General features: G+C 41.6%; 1 protein-coding gene and 1 non-coding gene across 6 annotated transcripts in view; one reads left to right on the forward strand and one right to left on the reverse strand.

The window, feature by feature from the left end:
* Positions 1–539: 539 nt before the first annotated feature.
* Virma (vir like m6A methyltransferase associated) overlaps positions 540–22,194 on the reverse strand; it is a 73,358-nt gene continuing 51,703 nt past the window's right edge. For 3 of the 5 annotated variants that reach the window (XM_006974937.4, XM_015993835.3, XM_076563889.1), the window contains exons 16-24: positions 19,576–19,793; positions 16,908–17,040; positions 11,998–12,150; positions 11,383–11,543; positions 9,834–9,930; positions 6,997–7,163; positions 6,067–6,398; positions 2,328–2,471; positions 540–1,618 (exon numbers count right to left, since the gene is read on the reverse strand). In XM_006974937.4, the coding sequence (XP_006974999.2) occupies positions 1,464–1,618; positions 2,328–2,471; positions 6,067–6,398; positions 6,997–7,163; positions 9,834–9,930; positions 11,383–11,543; positions 11,998–12,150; positions 16,908–17,040; positions 19,576–19,793 (1,560 nt within the window). In that variant the 3' untranslated portion in view covers positions 540–1,463. The remainder of the gene's footprint in view (positions 1,619–2,327; positions 2,472–6,066; positions 6,399–6,996; positions 7,164–9,833; positions 9,931–11,382; positions 11,544–11,997; positions 12,151–16,907; positions 17,041–19,575; positions 19,794–22,194) is intronic. The other 2 variants (XM_076563890.1, XM_076563888.1) reach the window with 2 other exon arrangements.
* On the forward strand, positions 20,446–20,571 carry LOC121827775 (U6atac minor spliceosomal RNA). The gene has a single exon (XR_006070073.1). It is a non-coding gene; the product is annotated as a U6atac minor spliceosomal RNA (small nuclear RNA).

Below are 22,194 nucleotides of genomic sequence, written 5' to 3' on the forward strand. Positions count from 1 at the left end.
AGCTACACAGAGAAACCCTGTCTCGAAAACTACAAACAAACAAAAAAACTGGCTGGCTAATTCTTAATACCTTCTATGACAGAAGAGGTCCTCACCTATGTGCTGTAGAAAGACCATGTGAAAATCTGCAAGGAGAGCCTCACCAGAACATGGTTACACCAAAGGCCTAACCTCGGTCTTCTAAGAACTGTGAGATTTTCATTATTTAAGCCACCTGGACCATTGTCTTTTATTATAGCAGTGTGAGCAGACTAAGAGCTTGCATTGTTCCAGGCATTCATTAAGATTTTCATCAACTTGCACTTAAGTGTCAAAATCTTCACATCTGAACTTTTCATGCACGTGCATGGGTACACACAGACACACACACTCCTAGTGATTAATCACACATGCTAGGCAAGCACTTTTACCAATAAGCTAAACCTTCAAACTCTAAAGCTGAGCTTTTCAAGGCCCTTTATTCCTAATAAACAGATATTAAATTTACTCACAAGTAATTCCCAAAACAGGACTGTTAGGAAGGAATGAGACTCATACACTTATTTTTGTTTAAGAGAACTCTATATTTTATGCCATTTGTATAGGCTCAATGAATTAAGACATACCTTGGGGGAAATATGGCTCCTTTGTCAAAGTTAAAAGTTTTATTTCTGAATATAAAGTAGATGCTTCTGATTCCCAAAATAACCATATTAGGACACGCCCAATCTTAGACTTTAAACAGCTATGTACTAACACAGCAACAGTAGGTCCAAAGTTGAAGAAGTGTTTCCCTTCTCTGGACAGCTGTGATTCCTCAACTGCGTGGTGGGCACCTTGTTAAAGCACGAGCGCCACAGTGTTTCCACTTCTCAGGTGACGACAGCACCTCTGCCGGACACCACACAAACTCCTGATCTGAGGTAGTTCACATTTTCAGCACTGGAGAACATTGCGTGACTCCCACGACAGCACACCTCTGCAACAGCGGTCAGCAGTTTGATGAGCAGCACTGCTCGAGAAAGCTGGCCAGGAACGGCTGCTGGTCCAGGGTGAGGCATCGAGCAGCGTCCAGAACCAGTGGTGGCAGGGCCAAGTCCTCGGCTGTTTGGACCTGGCGGGTGCTTCTGGCTGGGGACACTGAGAAATGACTGAATCACTACAGGGTGTCACAGGCTAAGAAAGCTTGGGAATATCCGTTGTATAAGCAAGAAAAATACAAAACAAGTCATTTAGTTTTTTTTCTCTTTCTACCTACAAATTTTCTAAATAAATACCATATAAAAATGGGAAAAATATATACAAACATACATACAAAGTTTGGATTTTTATTGAAATCTCGTTAAGTATCAAACAAAATCTGCTTTCTTCAGATAAAAATATTCTCTCAGATGTCTCCAGATATAACTGCTAAGTCTAAATTGGTCCTTCAATGTCTTTTTTTGTCCTCATGAAATGTCCACTCACTTGGGGTGCTCCCAAGTCTACCGAGTAAAGGAGCGCACATGGCGACCTCTCCCACTGCCTCCGCTAACAAACTTCCCTCTTGAGCCTCCGCTGCCGCTATTGGTGCCAGCCCAGGAAGGCCCGAGCCCCCCACGGCCTCTAGAAGCACGGTCCCGGGGACTCGGGCGGTAGCCTAGGAAAGAAAAAAGACCACTTAGTTCAACCATCCTTTCTTTTCCTGTTGTATCAGTGCTTATACTTTTAAACAGGCGGGCTGTGGTTCTTGAGAATCAGATCCCAAATAAACTCATTTTAGAGCCGGCGAGATAACCCAGTGGGTAAGAGCATTGCTGTTCTTTCAGAGGACTGCCCTCCATGCCTGCTCAGCACTGTCAGGTGACTCCAGCTCCAGGGATCCAGTGCCTTCCTCAGCCTCCTCAGGTGCTTACACAAACACAGTCACACCCCTCTGCACACACATCCCTATACACATACACCCCTATACCCACACCTACCCACACACCCCTATACCCACACCTACACACACAACCTTTTTAAAGAACTCATTTTTAGAATGCTCATTTAAAACCAAAGCTACTTTTGACAAGAATCCCAAACCTGAGTAGTAATGTAGAAAAGATTCTATGCTTATAATACTGTACACTGAACAGTATCTACCATACGATGCTATCAAAACAGTTTGCAATTAAAAAGGCACCATAACAACTGGTTTATTTTTAAATATACCCTATCATCATGAGACATTACTTATGCTAACAGTTAACTTTCATTCCCTGATAGAAACCTAACTCTAAGACAGTCTCTCCCACAACAGAAGCAAATGGCCCTCACAAGCTGAAGAGAAGGGCGCTCAGCAGGAACAGGTGGGCAGGAGCACGTACCTGTAGAACTGAGTGGCCGTAACGGTGGCAGAGGACCCCGGTTAAAATTGCTCTGGCCTCCACGACTTTCATTGTAATTTCCTCGAGGAGTGTTCTGAGCACTCCAACTAGAGCCTCTGGTTCCTTCCCGACGGCTGTAGTTCCCTAAACACAAACACACAATCAAAACTGATTTCAAACTTGGATTGTTTCTGTTGCTGGGGGATTTCTGAGAAAGGGTCTTGCCATGTCATAGCCCAAACCAGCTTCAAATTGCAGTCTTCCTGCCTTCATCTTCTGAGTGTGGAGGTTACAGGGAACTCAGCATCACACCAGTGGTGGAACAGAAGCTGAAAGTCTGTATGCTGAACAGCATCTCACATGGTTAAAAGCAGGTGGCTACAAGTGCCAGACTGTCATGTTCAAACAGCAGTTCTGTCCCTTACATTGTCTTCTTTAAAGTGGGTCTAATAAAACTACACCTTGGGGTTGACGCAAGAGCACTAGATGGAGTTCTGAGAACTGCTGTGGGATGTCTTTCTGTATGCTGTGAATATGTGTTGGTTGATAAATAAAGCTGTATCGGCCTATGGCAAGGCATCTTAGAGGCAGGCAGGAAATACAAGCAGATAGACAGGAAGAAGAAAGGCAAAAGGGAAGAGACACCATCCCGCCCAGCACCACCAAAGGAGCCTCATGTAATGGGACGCAGGTAAAGCTATGGAACATGTGGCGATACACAGATTAATAGTTATGGGCTAATTTAAGATATAAGAGCTAGCTAGCAAGAGGCCTGCCACAGACCATACAGTTTGTAAATAATATAAGCCTCTGTGTGTTTACTTGGGTCTGAGCAGCTGCAGGACCAAATGGGACACAGGAAACTTCCAACTACAGAGAACAGTTCCTGATGTCCTGTGTATACATGATTGCTATCAATACAAACTCTTCATTCATACCCTCCTAACTCAGCAGATATGAAAACATGCTATCAGTTCACCAGTAAAGAATATGGCTGGGTTGTGGTAGCTTGTCATCCCAACACTCTTGAGGTAAAGACGACAAGATTTCCTTGACTACATACTGAATTTGAAGCCAGCTTCCATACATATAATACATAAAGGATACCTAAGACCCTGTCTCAAATAAAATAGAGTGTGAAAGAGAGGAGAGAGGGAAGTGGAAAGGAGGGAGAATGAGACAGCAAGAGAGAAGGAAAGCAGAAGGGGGAGGGAGGGAGGGAGGGAGGGAGGGAGGGAGGGAGGGAGGGAGGGAGGGAGGGAGGGAGGGAGGGAGGGGAGGATAAGAGACTAATCTCTGAAGCCAATGTCATGGTATATGCCTGTAATTCCAGTACTTGCTGAAGCAAGAGGATCACAAGTTTGGGATGAATCTTGCTAAATAGCAAAACTTTGTATAAAAACAAAACAATAACAACAAAGGAGTAATATCTGTAAGTATAATCAGTTTCTAAATTCAAGACAATTTAAAATAAACCAAATACAACATTAAAAGAAAATATAGGGGCCGGAGAAACGGCTCAGCAGGTAAAAACACTTGTGGTTCAATCATGAGGACCAGACTTCAAATACCAGCACCCATGCTGGGCAGCTCATAAATGCCCTGGTTCCAAGAGATGCAATGCTGGCCTACTCTGGACTCTGTAAGCATGCGTATACACATATGTGCATGTGTACAAAACACACACACACACACACACGACACATACACACAAATAAAACTGGTTTTAAAAAAGGAGAAAAACACATAAACCATGTATGGTAGTGTATGCCCAGCACTGTACAAGGTTAGCATTGGGAAGAGGAAGGCCGGCAGGACTATGAGTTCCAGGCTAGCTTGAACTACATAGCAACAACCTGTCTCAGAAGAATGTAGAGAGTCAGGGAGAAGGCTCAGAGGGGAAAAGAGCAGGCTACAAAAGCATGAGGAACTGAGTCTGGATCCCTAACACACACATAAATGGTGGGCAAGCATAGATAGCCACTTGTAATGCCAGCACTTGAGAGGCAGTGATAGGGGAACCCTAGGTCATGCTGGCTAGCTAGACTAGCTGAATCAGCAAGTCCCGGAGTCAAGTGAAAGGTTCTGTGTCAATATATAAGGTGGAGAATATTTGAGGAAGACAACCAATATCAACCTTACCCTTATCCACATACATGTACCCATACATACCACAGATGCATGCAAAACAAAAAGACAAGAAACTAAGTAAGAAAAGCAGGAGATGAACTATACAGAGCAATCTTACCAAAATGTTAAGAGGTATAATTGTGAAAATGGTATCTGTATATTACTCAGGAGAATACATAAAATTTTCATTGTAAGGGTATGATGATATTTTATTTGTACTGAAATGTGATTTTATTTGTATGTTAATAAATAAAGTTGCCTGGGGGTCAGAGCTAATAGTAAGCCACAGCGGAGCTGGGTGTTCGTGGTGCACGCCTTTAATCCCAGCACTTGGTAGGTAGAGCTAGGTAGATCTCTGTGTGTTCAAAGATACAGCCAGCATTGGAGACACATGCCTTTAATCTCAATACCAACCACAGAAGACCTGGAGGTCTATACAGACAGGCCGTGACGAGGCGGTCATGTGGTTGGGTTTACAACCAATGAGAAGGCAGAACAGAAAGTCTATATAAAGACAAACACACAGGAAGTAGGTCTCTCTTGGCTGAAGAGGATCGCTGAAGCAGGAAGGGTAAGGCTCTTAGCTCTGACCTCTTGGGCTTTTATTTTTACATTGGCTCTGTGTTTCTTATTTAATAAGACGGTTACTTCTACATAAGGGCTAGAGAGATAGCTCAGGGTTAAATGCACTGGCTGCTCTTCTAGAGGACAGGGTTCCATTCCCAGCACCTACATGGTGGTTCACACCCATGTAACTCCAGTTTCAGGGAATCCAATGCCCTCTTCTGGCCTCGTTGAGCAACAGACACACATGTGGTGCACAGACACATATGCAAGCAAAACACCCACAGAAATAAAATATATTAAAATGTTTTCAAGTTGGTGTGGTGATGCATTCCTTTAATCCCAGGACTCAGGAGATCTCTGAGTTCAAGACCAACCTGGTCTACATAATGTGTTTCAGACCAGTCAAAGGTACAAAGTGAGACGCTGACTCAAAAAAAAAATTTTTTTCTAATGTAAAAAAAAAAAAATAGTAAAAAGAAAAGAAAGGAAGGAAGGAAGGAAGGAAGGAAGGAAGGAAGGAAGGAAGGAAGGAAGGAAGGAAGGAAGGAAGGAAGGAAGGAAGGAAAAAAGGCCAGGTGCTGGTGGTGCACACCTTTAATCCCAGCACTCAGGAGGCAGAGGCAGGTGGATCTCTCTGAGTTTGAGGCTAGTTAGGTCTACAAAGCAAGTTGCAAGATAGCCAGGGATACATTGCCAGAGAAACCTTGTGTCGAGAGGAAAAAAAAAGGAAGGGAGGGAGGGAGGGAGGGAGGGAGGGAGGGAGGGAGGAAGGAAGGAAGGAAGGAAGGAAGGAAGGAAGGAAGGAAGGAAGGAAGGAAGGAAGGAAGGAAGGAAGGAACCAAAAACTAAAGCACAACCTATCAAAGGGAAGTAAACAAGAGAGATTTGTTTCATTTTTACCCCTATTCAGTAGCTCTCTGCAAACAGTAACAGAGGGCCTAACTGCATAACTGAAGGGAGCAATGTTCTCTGAACCTCTTCTATCTGGTCACATAGCTACTCTCCATCCCTCAGACCACAAGGAGACACAACAGACAGTTACCTTTTGAAGCAGGCGGTGTGAAAAACCTGTTCTGACTGTGGAAAGCGCCCCGCCCTCCTCGATTGCCTGAAAATCCACCCCGAGAGGAGATCTTCTGGGACACTTTGAGCGGCCGTTTCGGCTGGGGTATTCCATCCTGAGGGACCACTTCTTTACTTTCAGCTGCTACAAAGTCATCCACATGCATAGACGGTGGCCTGCTTGTGTTCTGTTTCCTCTGGCGGAAAATGTCATGGGGCCGTATGCCCTGTCCAAATCCGCCCCGGCCCCGACCTCTTGGTGGTGGCACAACATGAGCTCGCTTGGCAGGTTCAATGTATTCAGATTTTCCACTGTTAAGACAAAAGCACTCTATGGGAGAATTTTCTTTTTCAGATTTCCAGTGAAAATGTTATGTTAGAATCCATCTTTACAATCCTAAAAATGGAGTTTCATTGTTTGTTGCTTCCAGTTACAGGAACTATTCCAGGAATATTATTTTCTGATATAACAAACTAAGTATGCTTGTTTGTTGATAGGACTAACATTTTTAAACAATCCGTCCATCTGCTTCTGTCTCAAAGGAAGAACAGGACAAGGAGGGCGCAAGATAGCTCGGGGCAATCAGGAAGTACAACGCCCTGGGTTCAAACCCCAGCAACAACAGCAACAAAAGAACAACATAACGCACCAGGCATACCCCGACAAACGACTCACTTTAAAAACTTCTACGACAATTATGCCAGCCAAGGTGCTCACGTCTTTAATCCAGCACTCAAGAGGCAGAGGCAGGCAGCATCTGTTTGAGTTTGAGGCCAGTATGGTTAATAGAGAGTTCCAGGACAGCCAGGGATGTTACACAGAGAAACCCTCTCTCAGGGGTGGGGGGGTGGGTGGGGCTACAGATATGTGTCTATCTTAAAATAAGATCTTCCGTGGAATGAACTTTACCTTGAAGTTATGAAAGTCTCATGCTTATGCTTCCCAAGTTTAAATCCCTTGGTCGTCTTGGTTCTTCCTGGAGATGACGGTTCTGACAAAAAGGAGCGCTCTAATTCTGAGTGCAAATCAAAGTCACTACAGCACTTTTCAGAGAGCTCAATCAAGTCAACCTTTACCTGCAGTCATAGATGTAAAATAAAATACATTCCATTTAAGTTTGTGTAACAGAAACTGCCATTACCTACAAATTCTATTTCACTCTCACTGTAAATTGATTATAAATCTACCTCTATCTTTTCAGAAAACAACATCATTGGTATTAACAACAGAAAGCCTTAGGAATTCAACTGTTTACGGCATTCCTCCTCAAAGTTGCATTTACCTTTAATCTCAGCACTCAAGCAAGCGGATCTCAAGGCCAGCCTGGTCTACAGAGTGAGTTCCAAGACAGTCAGGGTTACACAGAGAAACCCTGTCTTGAAAAAGCCACACACACACACACACACACCCCCATACACACACTCCCACTATACACATACATATACAAAAGGGGAAGCTTAGGTTTTATCCTGTTTTTTTGTTTGTTTGTTTGTTTGTTTTGTTTTTAAGATTTATTTATTTATTATGTATATACAGTGTTCTGCTTGCACGCATCCCTGCAGGACAGAAGAGGGCACCAGATCTTATTACAGATGGTTGGGAGCCACCATGTTGTTGCTGGGAATTGAACTCATGAACTCTAGGAGAACAGCTAGTGTTTTTAACCTCTGAGCCATCTCTCTAGCCTGGCTTGTTTTGTTTGTCAAGGTCTTTGTCTATAGCCCAGTCTGACCTGGCAAGGACTATGTGGTCCAGGTTGGCTTCAGGTTTGGAGCATTTATCCTGCCTCTGTCTCCTTAGTGCTGGAATTTCAAGTGTGAGCTGAAAAAGAACAACTTCTCACACAAATATTTTTAAATTATACTGCCTAATATTGCTGTGGGATAATGCTCTTGTATATTGTAAAGATTTGTCACTCATATTGGTTTAACGCTGATTGGCCAATAGCCAGGCAGAAAGTATAGGTGGGGTGACCAGAATAGGAGAATTCTGGGAAAGGAAGGATAGAGTCAGGAGTCACCAGCCAAACGTAGAGGAAGCCAGATGAGAATGCCTTACTGAGAAAAGGTACCAAGCCACGTGGCTAAACATAAATAGAATTATGGGTTAACTTAAAGTGTAAGAGCTAGTCAGGAATAAGCCTGAACTACCAGCTGAGCATTTATGAGTAAATATTAAGCCTCTGAGTCAATTATTTGCAAAGCAGCTGCTGGGTATTCAGGAACTGGTGGGCAGGACAGAACCTTCCAACTACACAATATAGTAACTTAGCCCTCAACTACATGTGAGGTTTGGTTTTCTTTTTAAGGTTTATTTACTTACATTATACGTGTATGAGTGTTTTGCCTGCACATATGTGAATGCCTGGTGCCCACAGAGGTCAGGAGGGGGCATTAGATCCCTTAGAACTGGAGTTACAGGTAGTTGTGAGGGACTGTATAGGGTGCTAGGTGCTAGAGGTGAGTCCTCTACAAGAGCAACAAGTACTCTTAATTCTTGAGCCATCTCTCCAGCTCCCATGTGTGAGTATTTAAATTTGAATTAATTAAAACTCAACTATAATAAGATTCAGTGCTTTTTGTTAAGAGACAGGTTTTTACCATGGCATGCTTGGAACTCATTGTATAGACCAGACTGGCCTTGAGCTCACAGATGTTCTGCCTCTGCCTTCTCAGGACGAGATTACAGGTGTAAGCCACCATGCCTGACCAAAATTCAGTGTTTCAGTCACACTACCTAAATTTTAATTTTCTAACACAAAGCTACTGGCTACTATACCAAAGGCAAAAAAGCACAGAGCATTTCTACCCCTATACAGAGTTTACTAGAAAGCACAGTTCTTTTTTTTTTTTGTTTTGTTTTGTTTTTGTTTGTTTGTTTTTTTGTTTTTCGAGACAGGGTTTCTCTGTGAAGCTTTGCGCCTTTCCTGGAACTCACGCTGTAGACCAGGCTGGCCTCAAACTCACAGAGACCCGCCTACCTCTACTTCCTGAGTGCTGGGATTAAAGGCGTGCGCCACCACTGCCTGGCTGGACAGCACAGGTCCAATGAATCACTAAAAAATTTAGACTAAAAATAAATCATTTAATGCAATTTTAGTTATCTGTATTTTTTTCCTTAAAGGAAAAGCAGCTCTCAATACACTAAACATATCTTAAATACAAATGATTTCGTTCTTTCAGTTCATGATGAACACTAGTAGATTTCACTGATAAAGAAAGTAACTAATATACAAGTGCAGTAAGATGTGGGTAAAATTCTATAGAAACACCCCTCTGAGAAGCATCAAACAGCCGGTCTTTACACTCTGGAATCTTCAGCACTATGCTTATGAACATCAATTACATTAACACTATAATACACTCTACGAGCTCCCAGGGGAGAGGCCACACCACTCCATTCTTGAACCCAGTGAGGAGCAAACAGCTCTGTGTCAGATCCATCACTCTGTGTCCCAGAAGCATAAACAGACCGTGTGCTTCAGAGGACATGTGCTAGAATGTGATGTTTTTCCCTCATCACAATCTCAAAATACAAACTACTAACTAGACTGAAGAAAACAAAACAGGCAGTAGAAAAATAATGAGTTCTAGATCTCAGTAAGTGCATGAGTGTCAGAGATAACACAAATCTGCCCTGAAATGGACCTTAAGAGTATATTATATAAACTGTTAGAATACTACCAATACACCAAGAAACGAACAGAAACATCTTTTACTAGTAGTTAGAAATAAAATCCTTCATACCAAATCTAGGTCTGTATCAATCTCTTCAGCCTGAAATGGAGTAAACCACATAGATTTCAACTGATCATCCATGACATCAGCTAGCACATATGCAGTCCTAGAATATGAGAAAAGCATTTGATTAAAAGAGTAAAAGCTATAGAAGACATAATTAAAACTATTATTCTCCAGAGGACTAATAAGATTAGCCTTTAATCCATCCAAAACCTATTCAAGAATCAGGTATCCTTAAAAACCAAAGTTTCAAAATAATCCACTGGGGGTAGGGACAGCAATGAAATGATTTCTAATGATGTTCTGTTATACTCATATATCAGTGCCTAGTTTAATCCTCATCAGAGTAGCTTCCTCCAGCAGCTGATAGCAAATGCAGAGAACCACAAACAACCATTAGGCAGAGAGAGAGTCCAAGTTAGAGGTCTCCATTAAGTCCCTCCCCTGGGAGTTCGGAGAAGCCCACTGAAGAGGAGGCAGAGGAACTGTGGGAGCCAGAGAGGTTGGAGAAGACCATGAGAACACAGTCCAGGGAATCAATTAAGCAGGGTTCATGGGGTCTCACAGAGACTGAAGCGGAAATCACCGAGGAGCCTGCACATGGCTGTGCTAGGACCTCTGCACATATGTTATGGTTGCTAGCTTAGTGTTTTGGGGGGGGCTCCTGACAGTGGGAGCAGGGGTGTCTCTGACTCTTTCACCTGCTCTTAGGACCCTTTCTCTCCTACTAAATTGCCTCGCCCAGCCTTGATGTGAGGGTTTATGCCTGGTCTTATTGTATCTTCTTGTACTGTGTTCAGCTGAAGTCCCCAAGAGGCCTGCTCTTTCCTGGAGGGCTGGGGGGTGGGGAGACGGGGGTTGGAGAGGGAGATGAATCTGGGGGAGAGAAGAGGTTGGAAGGACGGAACTGGGAGGAGTGGAGGGAGGGGAAGCTGTGGCCAAAATGTATTATATGAGAGAATAAATAAAACTTTAAAAAAAAAAAAGTCCCACTATAACAGGCTTGGGGCTTTCAGTAAATCAAACAGAGCCTGGTTTTATTTCCAAAAGGGTAGGTTGATAGTAGCATTGTACGAGTTTGAACAGAAACTGATAATATTTAAAATTTCTAAATATAGAGACTATGTTACATTGGATGCTCAATAAGGCTACAGTGCTCCAAAAGTTAAGAGATTGATACCCTCAGCTGAGTATGGTGGGTCATACCTATCATTCCAGTAGTCAGAAGGCTGAGGCAGGAGAATCACAAATTCTAAGCCAGCCTACACTGCAAGAAATCCTGTTTCCAAATAAACAACCACAAAAAAGAAGTCCTACGTTCTCGGAGATCAGGATCAATCAATATTATTCTATCAACCTGTTTTTATAGTCTGTATGCCTGGCACAGTATGTGTATTTTTTTTTCTTAAAAAGCAAAACAAACAACAACAAAACACTATAAAATATGCAAGAGGCTATAGGAAGCCTACAAACACTGTACAAAAAAAGTTTGCTGACCAAGATTCTAGCAGTTGTTATTTAAATAATCTAAAGCTCAAGTCCCTGCTCCCTTTACCTGTTGTTGAATAGATTCTGCAGGGATTCTGGAGCGGACAGTACTGGCTCTACATCCTGGTCACTGAGAGGCAAAGGATCACCTGATGACTCCAGCATCTGCTTCAGTCCAACTACATTATCCAACAAAGAATCCAGATTGTCATCATCTTTTGAATGTTCCTAGACACAAATATAAGCAATGAGAAGATGCCAGCAAGTAAAAACTGAGCACTTACACCTCAATCTACTCATTGTAGCAAAAGAGGTAGAATTATACCACACTAAAAATTTGGAACACCATCCAGAAGTCATCAACTTAACATCAAGTATGTTCAAATTAAAAAAAAAAAAAAAAATCAAAAACACTTGTCATTTCTTTCTAAACAACAGCAGCAGAGGCATCCTGCATTCAAAAACAAACAAAAAAAAACAACACTTCCTTTGTTTACTCATTAGATTCATAACAAGATGGAGAAGTGTATTCCAAATTATTAATCCAAGGCATTACCTGGTGGGTATAAATACCCAGCTAACCGTTCTATTCTTTTAAAAGGTCACCATGGAGAAAGCGTGTATTAGTCACACTGAGAAGGCACACTGGTTTATTAATATTTTTTTCTAGTTTTCTTTTTACCAAAACAAGCTTCTCTAGTTCAAGGAACAAGCTCTCTGGACTGTCTTCTTTGCTCTGTAGAAGCTGTTTTAACTCTGCGGCATTAATGCTCATCGTCCGGGGCGGGTGAGCACCCTCCACCTCCATGAGACCACTATCATCTCCACAACAGCCCTGCAAATGTCACACACAACGTAAGTTTGACAACAAGAAATCTACAAAGACGCTTTTACGTTTATTCATCTATTTCAGCCAACTGTTATAACGTGCTCCTCAATGTTATAACTTTTACAACTCAACAAATGGCTAGGGTTTTTTTGTTTTGTTTTGTTTTGTTTTTTCGAGACAGGGTTTCTCTGTGTAGCTTTGCGCCTTTTCCTGGAACTCACTTGGTAGCCCAGGCTGGCCTCGAACTCACAGAGATCTGCCTTCCTCTGCCTCCCGAGTGCTGGGATTAAAGGCATGCGCCACCACCGCCCAGCCAAATGGCTAGTTTTAAAAGGGACTTAGTCTACTGAAAGTGGAAATGTTTTGAGTAAGAGTAATAAAATAAATAGGTAAACAAATATATTTAAATTACTGATACATATTTCTCAAAAAAATATTTTATAGCCATAAATATTGGTGTATTTATATTGGCACTTGATAAGATAGGTAACTGATACATGTTCAAGAGCCAGGAAGATTCCTACAAGAACAGAGAACTGAAGGAAATTGAATTATATCTCTCAAGACAATACAGGCAATAAAAACAGCAACTATCATATATAAGACCTACTGGACAAAATAATTATTTTCTACTTTAAAATCATACATATTATTATGCACATACACACACACACACACACACACACACACACACACACACAAAGATGTATGTTAGTTATGTACATGCCAAACAGTAGTTGCTAGTATGACTAACATCCCTTATTTTAAAATGACACAAAATGAATTATGCTTTACCAGGAGGAAAGTCCCCAAATAAAAGGGTCCCCACTAATCCTGATGCAGGATTTAATAGTTTTGTGTGAGTTTTTGTAAGTTTATGTATACCACATACATGCAAGAACCCCTGAGGGCCAGGAGAGGGTATCAGAATCCTTAAAATTGGAGTCACAGGCAGTTGTGAGCTGTCTGATGTGGATGCTGAGAACCAGGTCCTCTACAAGAGTGGTATGTACTCAACCACTGAGCCATCTCTCCAACCCTAAAGATTCAGTATTTTTAATGGTATAAACATTCAAAATTTTGTTGGGAGTTAGTAACATTTGTCCTATAAATGCTTAAATGTCAAAAGCTAAATGAACATTATTATTATTATTGTTATTATTAACAAGGTCTCCTGTAGCCCAGGCTGGCCTCAAACTCACTATGTAGCTACTAATGCCCTTGCACTGGTCCTCCTGCGTCCATTTCCCAGGTGCTGGAACTACAAGTCTGTGCCACCAAACTGAGCTATGGAGTGAAAAGTATTATTAACAAAACCTACTCAATCTGACAATGAGCCTAGAGGAGCATCGGCTCTTTAAAAGAACACTAGAGGGAGGAAGCAGCTTACACTGTATAGGAAGAAGGCACTGGCTGTAAGGAGAAATCAGTCAACCACTGGTTCCACAGTTCTACTCTCTGCTGGGAAATGGAGAACTAGCTAATCCGTGTGTTATTAGGGAAAGGATAAACAAGTTAAACAGAGTGCACTGAAGGAGTGAAGGTCGTACTTAGACAACCCTCTAGAGGCACACTTCATAAACAGAGAGGTTCTGTACTTCAGTCCTCAAGAGCCCAACCCAACCAGTCTGCTTGCTGGCTTATTGACGTGGGGTCAGACCCAGGGCTTACACATACTCGGCAAGGACTCCACCATGAGATACACTCTCAGTCCCTAGAAACTTTATAAACAAATACAACACGTAAAATACAACCCACTTGGGCTGGAGAGATGGCTCAGAGGTTAAGAGCACCAGCAGCTCTTCCAGGGGTCCTGAATTCAATTCCCAGCAACCACATGGTAGCTCATAACCATCTATAATGCGATCTGGTTCCCTCTTCTGGGGTATAGAAATATATGCAGACAGAACATTGTATACAAAATAAATAAAAATAAAATCTTAAAAAAAAAAAAACCCACTTGCTTCTAATTAAATGTAGTCTTAGAAAATGGAGGGTCAATAATAGCCAGGCAGTGGTGGTACACCCCTCTAATCCGAGCATTCAGGAGGCAGAGGTAGGCAGATCTCTAAATTCAAGGCTAGCCTGGTCTACAGAGAGAGTTCCAAGACAGCCAGGGCTACACAAAGAAACCTTGACTCAAAAAAAATCCAAAAAAAAAAAAAGGCAAGATAGAAAATGGAGGGTCAAATTTAGCTTATGTTGAAGTTTTCTGTATGTACAATATGATAGTAAGCAGTAACAACCATTAAGGACTTGACAAACTAATCTCCTGGGTTGTTTCAGAAAAATGGACTTTGTATTAAACGTGTGTGAAGGCATCATAAATTTCATCTGCCAAACATTTTATCTATTAAGCTGTGCAATACAAGCCAAGTGTAATGTAATCCAAGCTGCTTGGGGGCAGAGCCGGGAAGACAGCAAGTGTAAGGCTGTGTGGGCTCCACAACAAGTTCAAGGACAGCCTAGACAGTTCAATGATGCCCTATCTTAAAAGAAGGAAAGGATGGAGGATATAGTTCAGTGGTAGAACATTTGCCTATCATGTGCTAGGCCCTACCTGAGTTCAATCTCCAGCAACACACACACCAAATTTTAAAAAGAAACACAAGAAAAGATGAAGCACTGCAAACAGCCTCAGAGATCTGCAGGGCACCATCAACATCATTAAGATACTAGATTAAGCATCCAGAAGAAGGGCCAGAAAGAAAAGGCTCACTGTGCTAACATCAATCCCAGGGACCCACACAGGGGAAGGAGAGAAGAGACACTCAGAAGTGGTCCTCTGACTTCCACATGACATTTTAACACACACACACAAACACACACACTATATATTTCAAGAGTCCAAAAGAGGAGGAAAGAATCAGAAAGTATATCTGAAGAATTAAGGCTACACACTTCCCAAACTTATGAAATATAATTATCATGAGAGAGCCACAGGTAGGTACCCAGAGGGCCACTAGGACCGCTCCGATGGCTATTAAATGACTAACAGGTGAACACTCCACCCTGTGCAGATACGATGGGCATGGGGATGACTCACGTGCTGCAGGATGGACCCAGACAGGTAAGTGTGGTTTTTAAAACAAACTATTTATTTCTGGAATTATCTACCGTCGGGACCTTGGGCAGATCAGATTAACTAAGTCTTTAGAAAACAAAACTGTAAAGATCAACAGAACTGACAAATGTTTAGCCAGACTTAGAAAAAGAAGAGAAAGACAGAAAAAGGAAGGGATGCAGATAGCGCTCTGCCTAGCACATGAGGCCCCGGTTCAACACCAAGGAGCACACAGAGAGGAAGACTCAAATTACAAAATCAGGAACAAAAGGCAGATGGCTTACTAGAAATTTCAAGTTTGTAAGAAAATACTAAGGACAACTATATGCCATCAGATACTGAAGAGGAAAACAGAAAAATATATTCTTAAAAGGATGAAAAAGCAGCTTAGGCTTAGAAAGATCTGAATAGACTTAATTAAATTATTATTTTAAAGAAAAAAGGGGCTCATGTTATCAGAACATTCTCTAAAATTAGAACCACAATTTTAAGATAAGCACAAATTTAAGATAAGCATGGCCATACCACAAGGTGATACATTAATCCGTGAAGCATTCCATTTCATACAGAATAAAGCTTTCCCAAAAAGAAAAGCCCAGACCCCAAATGGCTCATTAGTGAAGTGTATCAAATAAATAAGAATTGATAACCCATCACGAACTTCCAGCTTACTCAATGAAGCCAAAAACCAGAAAAGACCATTACAGACCAAGATCCCTTATGAATACAAACATAAAAATCCTCATTAAATATAACAACTGGAACCAACAATTCACATATAAAGAATCAAATTGGACTAATCCAGGAAACAATGCTGGTTCAACAATCAAAAAAGAAGAAAAAAATCCACTCAAAATAATATGGAAAAAAACTCTTCTGTTTATCACAATAAAATCATAAAACACATTGGCAAAACTCAACAACTTTTCAAGATATAAACACATAATTATGTAGCCCTGGCTAGCCTGAAATTCACTATGCAGACAGCCTAGGCTAGCCTTGAGCTAATGTCATTCCTCCTCTCCGCCTCTGAGTGCCAGGATCAGAAGCATGAACCACCAAGAACAGCAAAAAATTTGTCAACGAAATTGGAGGATGATGTCTAGATAAGAAAGTCAACCAAAGAGCCTTAGACAGATTACATGCAAAAAGGAAACACACTAGCTAGTAAACCGACATTGTTCTCAAGGAATCTTGTATTTTGTAACCCTGAAGTAAAAGATCCTTTACAACTTTCTAAACGATAATTCTAAGTATGAGCTGAATTTCTTCAAGTAGTATTGAATTGTATGTAGTGACCCATAAGATGTGTACATGCACACACACTATCAGTATTTTTATGCAAAGCTAGATTATTGTGCAATAAAAATACAAGGAACTCAGAGTTTCTAACAATATATTAATATGTATAATAAAGTTCCACACTACCAAACTTATTTAACCCTAAGTACTTCTTAAAGCAGAGGCTTCTAGAATATGACCACTAAGACTTAGGAAACAACTACAGAAGAGTCTGAATCAAATTTAAACAAGATGAGCAAAACAGCCTTTCTATCTTTTGGACAGCATTTCACTTTATAGTGATATGAAAAAGGCATTCTCTATGTTCCAAGATATTTTTTGATTGAAGTAATTTTTTAGCCTGTGACATTTGTAATGTTTTAAAGAAACCCAATAAAAATAATAAACGCGCTCTTACCAATGCATCGGAGTTGAGGATCTGTCTCATGAATTCCAGAAACGAGGATGCCAGCTCACCTGTGTCCTTACTGAACGTGCTGACCACTCGCTTCAGCAAGGTGTGCAGAGCACTACTGTTTTTCCTCAGAGAGCTGAAAGGAAAGACAACAGCAGGGCCAGTAAGGAGAACTGTGAAGAAATCCAGAGGACCAGGTAGGCGTGGCGGTGCACACATGTACTCCCCGTTCTTAGAAACAGGAGGAAAGCCCTAGGCTAGTGTTCTCAACCTTCCTAAGGCTGTGGCCGACCCTTTAACCCTTTAATAGTTCCTCATGGTGCGGTGACCCCCAACCATATAATTATTTTGTTGCCACTTCACAACTGTAATTTTGCTACCATTATGAATTGTAATGTAAGTATCTGGTATACAGGATATCTGATATGTGAACCCTGTGAAAGGGTCATTTGATGCCTAAAGGGGTCACGGCCCACAGGTTGAGAACTGCTTCTCTAGGCCAACCAGGGCTTCATTGATGAGGCTCTGTCTTGAAAGGAAACAAGACAAAAAGAAAAAAAAAAGAGAGAGAGATAATGTATCAAATCTTAAGTATATAAAATTACTATGAGAAACAACTAAGTTCAGAATATAATTTATTTCATCATTTAAAAAACACAAAGACATAACTTAGGTGTCTCTTGTTCACAAACGATATAACACCAAAAAAGCCAGCTCATTTCTAATCTTCCATTAATGTTTTTTTTTTGGGGGGAAGGGACAGGCTAACCTCAAACTCACAACCCCCCCCCCCCCCCCCAGTCTTCCAGGTGCTATGATTACAGGTATGTATCCCATGCCTGGCACTTAATAAAAAACCTCCATCAAGTAATAAACTTTCAAAACCTATCACAATGCACTTGCTAGTTCCCCATTTAAACTTCTTTCCACGATGCGAGGGTTTTCTAGCATCAGAGGTCAGCATTATCTCAGAGACCAGCCTGGGAAGCCTAACTGAGGAGTTAAAGAAAAAGGAAACCAAGGGTAGGGAGCGGAGGCCAAGGAACTTCTGCTTAGGAACCGGCTGGTAAATATCTAGGCTTTGCAGGCTAACACAACCGAGGGTTCCTGCTGCAGCCTGCTGGCACAGCGGGAAGTGCTGGGCAATGCACAAATGACGCCGGCGGTCCAGCGATGCCTTCTTTGCAGTCACTGCAGACAACTGGGCTCAGCTTACAGTCCAGTTTACCAGGCCCAACACACAGTTTGTATGACAAACCCCCTCGGTGTATGTCTAAAATTCTGATCAGAATCTATGCACTTGCACAGTTCTTAGCTTCAACAGAATTTCAAGGGCAAACCATTTCAATACTCAATTGTCTTTTAAGCTACAACATAACCAGCCAAATGGAAATAAGTATGATATTAACAAGCAGTGCTCCCATTTACCAAATGGTCAGGTTGTGAGATGCCACTGAATAAGACTATGGTAAAGCAATAAAGAGAAGAACAGCCTCCTCCTCTTGAAAACTTTTTAACACAGACAGAAAAGTTTGACAAACAGGGATAAAATCAAACCTAAAGAAAAAGATAACGCTGGGCGGTGGTGGCGCACACCTTTAATCCCAGCACTTGGGAGGCAGAGGCAGGTGGATCTCTGTGAGTTTGAGGCCAGCCTGGTCTCCAAAGTGGGCTCCAGGAAAGGTGCAAAGCAACACAGAGAAACCTTGTCTCAAAAAAAGAAAGAAAGAGAGAGAGAGAGAGAGAGAGAGAGAGAGAGAGAGAGAGAGAGAGAGAGAGAGAGAGATAGAGAAAGAGAAAAAGAAAAGAAAAGAAAAGAAAAGAAAAGAAAAGAAAAGAAAAGAAAAGAAAAGAAAAAGATAACAATGGAAAAATAACATGCTCAAAACTAGACCACCACAATTACTAGTGACTACATAAAACCTTAAGCAAATGAGCTATATTTGTGCATGCTCTATCAAAAACTACGGTCTGTACTGAGCATTCGGTTCATAGCTATAATCCAGCGGCTAAATCAGGAGGATTACATTTTCCAGGCCACCCTAAGCTATCGAACAAGGCCTTGTCTTAAATAAACAACCCCAAACAACAATAACAAGAAAAATCTACAGCTAGTCTATTAGAATGTCTTCTAGGAAAACAAGAAAACTGGCCGAGCCAGGACTTGGTAGTACATCCTCACTACTCTGGAGGCTGAGACTGGAGACTGAAGCCCAGGCGTCTGATTCCAACCTGAGCAACATCAAAAGGCTGGTCCACATTGACAAACAGAACAACCCTGACGGTAGGATGTTCTGGGAAGGTTAAGAATCAGGGAACTCAGATGCAGTACTGACAGAAAGCAAAAAGAAGGTCTGCTTTAAAGAACAGCGTGGCAGCGTTTGATTGGGTTAAATAGTCACCTGGCATATGACCCAAAAACTCCATCAAGGTATTTAGCCAAAAGAAATGTTTTCAGATGCCCATGGAAGCCAGGCTTATACAGACTTCTAACAGAGCCATTCATTCATTCAGACACTTAGAAAAGGTTTTAAATCCATTACTAACTGCCAAAGAAACTCTGCCATACACAGAATTTTTCCTACGAAAGAAATCATACTTTCAACCTTTCATAATAAGTACAAATTAACTAAATGGCAGGGCACAGTATATTAAATTCTGCAAAGCCTACCTTTTTAAGTGAAACAATCCATAATCATGCTCTGCAAGAAACATCATTGTGCGAACACATGTCAGTAGACAGTTGTAACTGCTTTCGGAATTAGCTAGAGTCACCAGCAGACAGTCACAAATTGCAGTCATCAACTCTTTACTTGGTAGGGAATTCGAGAGCTGTTCAAGCTCAGAGACAGGACCTTCGGAAGGGCTTGGCAAAATAAGTGCGATGTCCTGAGGGGGGCAGGGAGAAACATTTCAAAATGATTATCACTATCACTCCTGGCTGTTATTTCTGAACACACACAACCAACACTTAGCAACAATCCCATTACAATATTATCGTTGGCGGCTGGAGTGATGGCTCAGGCATTAAGAGTACTTATTGTAGCCGGGCGGTGGTGGCGCACGCCTTGAATCCCAGCACTCGGGAGGCAGAGGCAGGCGGATCTCTGTGAGTTCAAGGCCAGCCTGGGCTACCAAGTGAGTCCCAGGAAAGGCGCAAAGCTATACAGAGAAACCCTGTCTCGAAAAAACAAAAAAAAAAGAGTACTGATTGCTCTTCCAGAAGACAGGGTTCAATTACCAGCACCCACATGGGTCACAACTATATGAAACTCCAGTCCCAAGGGATCTGATGCCCTGCTCTGGCCTCTGCAGGCAGTGGGCAAGTATGTAGTGCATAGACATGCAATAAACAAAACAACCATACAAATAAGTAAAAATTTTTGAACATTGTTATGGTCCTGTTCCAAACATATTCAAACAGATAATCAACAAATGATCTTTTATAAAAAGTTACTATAAGAACATGTATCTAAGAAAATAGACAGTGTTTTCCTTTATACTATTTTATCTTTAAAAAAAACTTCCAAAATTTATCTTCCATTTATACGAAAGGAAAAGAGTTTAGCATTGACTTTGAAAAGGATAGAAGAGTTGCTTGGGCCTAACAACATAAATACATATAAGGCATTATTAGCTGCTTGCTGGCATCTAACTAGTTTTTTCATCTCAGACTCAGAAAGACCACCACTGTTCTCTCTCATATGTGATCCTAGCTTCTCATTTTCATGTTACTTGTGTGGGACTGAGTGTGGAGTATATAACGAAACTAGAAAAGGGATTATGTGAGGGAAGAAGAGGTTTTTCAGGGGGAGGTGCTGTGGGATGGTCTGTATGTCAAATGCTCTGATTGGTCAATAAATAAAACACTGATTGGCCAGTGGCCAGGCAGGAAGTATAGGCAGGAAAAGAAGAGAGGAGAATTCTGGGAAGTGAAAGGCTGAGTCAGGGAGAGACCTGCCAGCCGCCACCATGACAAGCAGCATGTGAAGACGCAGGTAAGCCACGAGCCACATGGCAAGGTATAGATTTATAGAAATGGATTAATTTAAGCTATAAGAACAGTTAGCAAGAAGCCTGCCACGGCCATACAGTTTGTAAGCAATGTAAGTCTCTGTGTTTACTTGCTTGGGTCTGAGCAGCTGTGGGACTGGCGGGTAATAGAGACTTGTCCTGACTGTGGGCAAGGCAGGAAAACTCCAGTTACAGGGAAGACTGGAGAGATGTGAAGATGGAGCACAGACTAATGCAGACAAAGGGCACAAACACAGGCGGGAGTGTGGACGGAGAGGAGCAGAGGAGACTGACCACAACACAGCATGTCTGAAAACGCCATCTTCTCCTGCCAGGGTCAGTGTTCTTCAGGGATGTGGCCTCTGCTAGCTGCCCATGCTCTGGTAGATGGCCCTACACCCAAGTATGTGCTGGGGACACTAAATGGACTCAGTGGGTTAGGGAAAAAAAGGAACACATGAAATTGGTAGATAATATTGATGAGGAGACAGGAAGAACTGGGGTGGACTGGAGAGGAAGGAATGAAGGTGAGGTGTGGACTTGATCAAAACACATTATATGTGTGTATGAAATTCTCAAACATATTTATACTTTACAAAAGAAGAGAGAAGATGGCCTTTATAAGGAACTGAACTCGGCAGTTTCAATTTTAAAATGGTTAAAAAGCTTTGATAGTGAAATACCTTAGATCAGCCTATTATTCATAAATTTAGACTCCTTTTAGATTATAGAGGCTTCTAGAAATAAAACTTTTTGGCTGAAATTTTAGTATACTTATCAATATTAGAATTTAAAGCTTCATAAAGAGGGACGAATAAAGCAAACAAACTTTAGGCACAATCTTCAATTAAAATGTGTCCCTCTACTTTTTATACTTTTAAAATGCAAGCTTTCCAATATTAAGCATGTCAAGCTAATTACATGTAAAGAAACAACCACTACTCACTACAGAAGTCAACTGTGCTTTCAGGGGTACGAAAACACAGATCTGCATCAGAAAGCAAATGGAATGAAATCTGAGTGAAAGGCTGCTCTAAATGAAGGCTGAGTGGAAAGGAAGTTAAGGGGCCCTAGCCTTGCTCAGCAGTCATGTGACTCAACGTGATACTTAAACACCAATCACAGAGGCCTTAAACTTTACAACTAGGTCCACAATTACAGTCTACCACTGCTGAAAACAAGGCACACACAAGCCCTAAGTCTTCAATGCAACCGAACATAGGCTTTTACTAAAAATATTGTCTGGGAAAAAAAAGTCACACATCTGTTGACTAGT

Source organism: Peromyscus maniculatus, chromosome 2, assembly GCF_049852395.1.
Source record: "Peromyscus maniculatus bairdii isolate BWxNUB_F1_BW_parent chromosome 2, HU_Pman_BW_mat_3.1, whole genome shotgun sequence".
Lineage (NCBI taxonomy): Eukaryota > Metazoa > Chordata > Mammalia > Rodentia > Cricetidae > Peromyscus > Peromyscus maniculatus.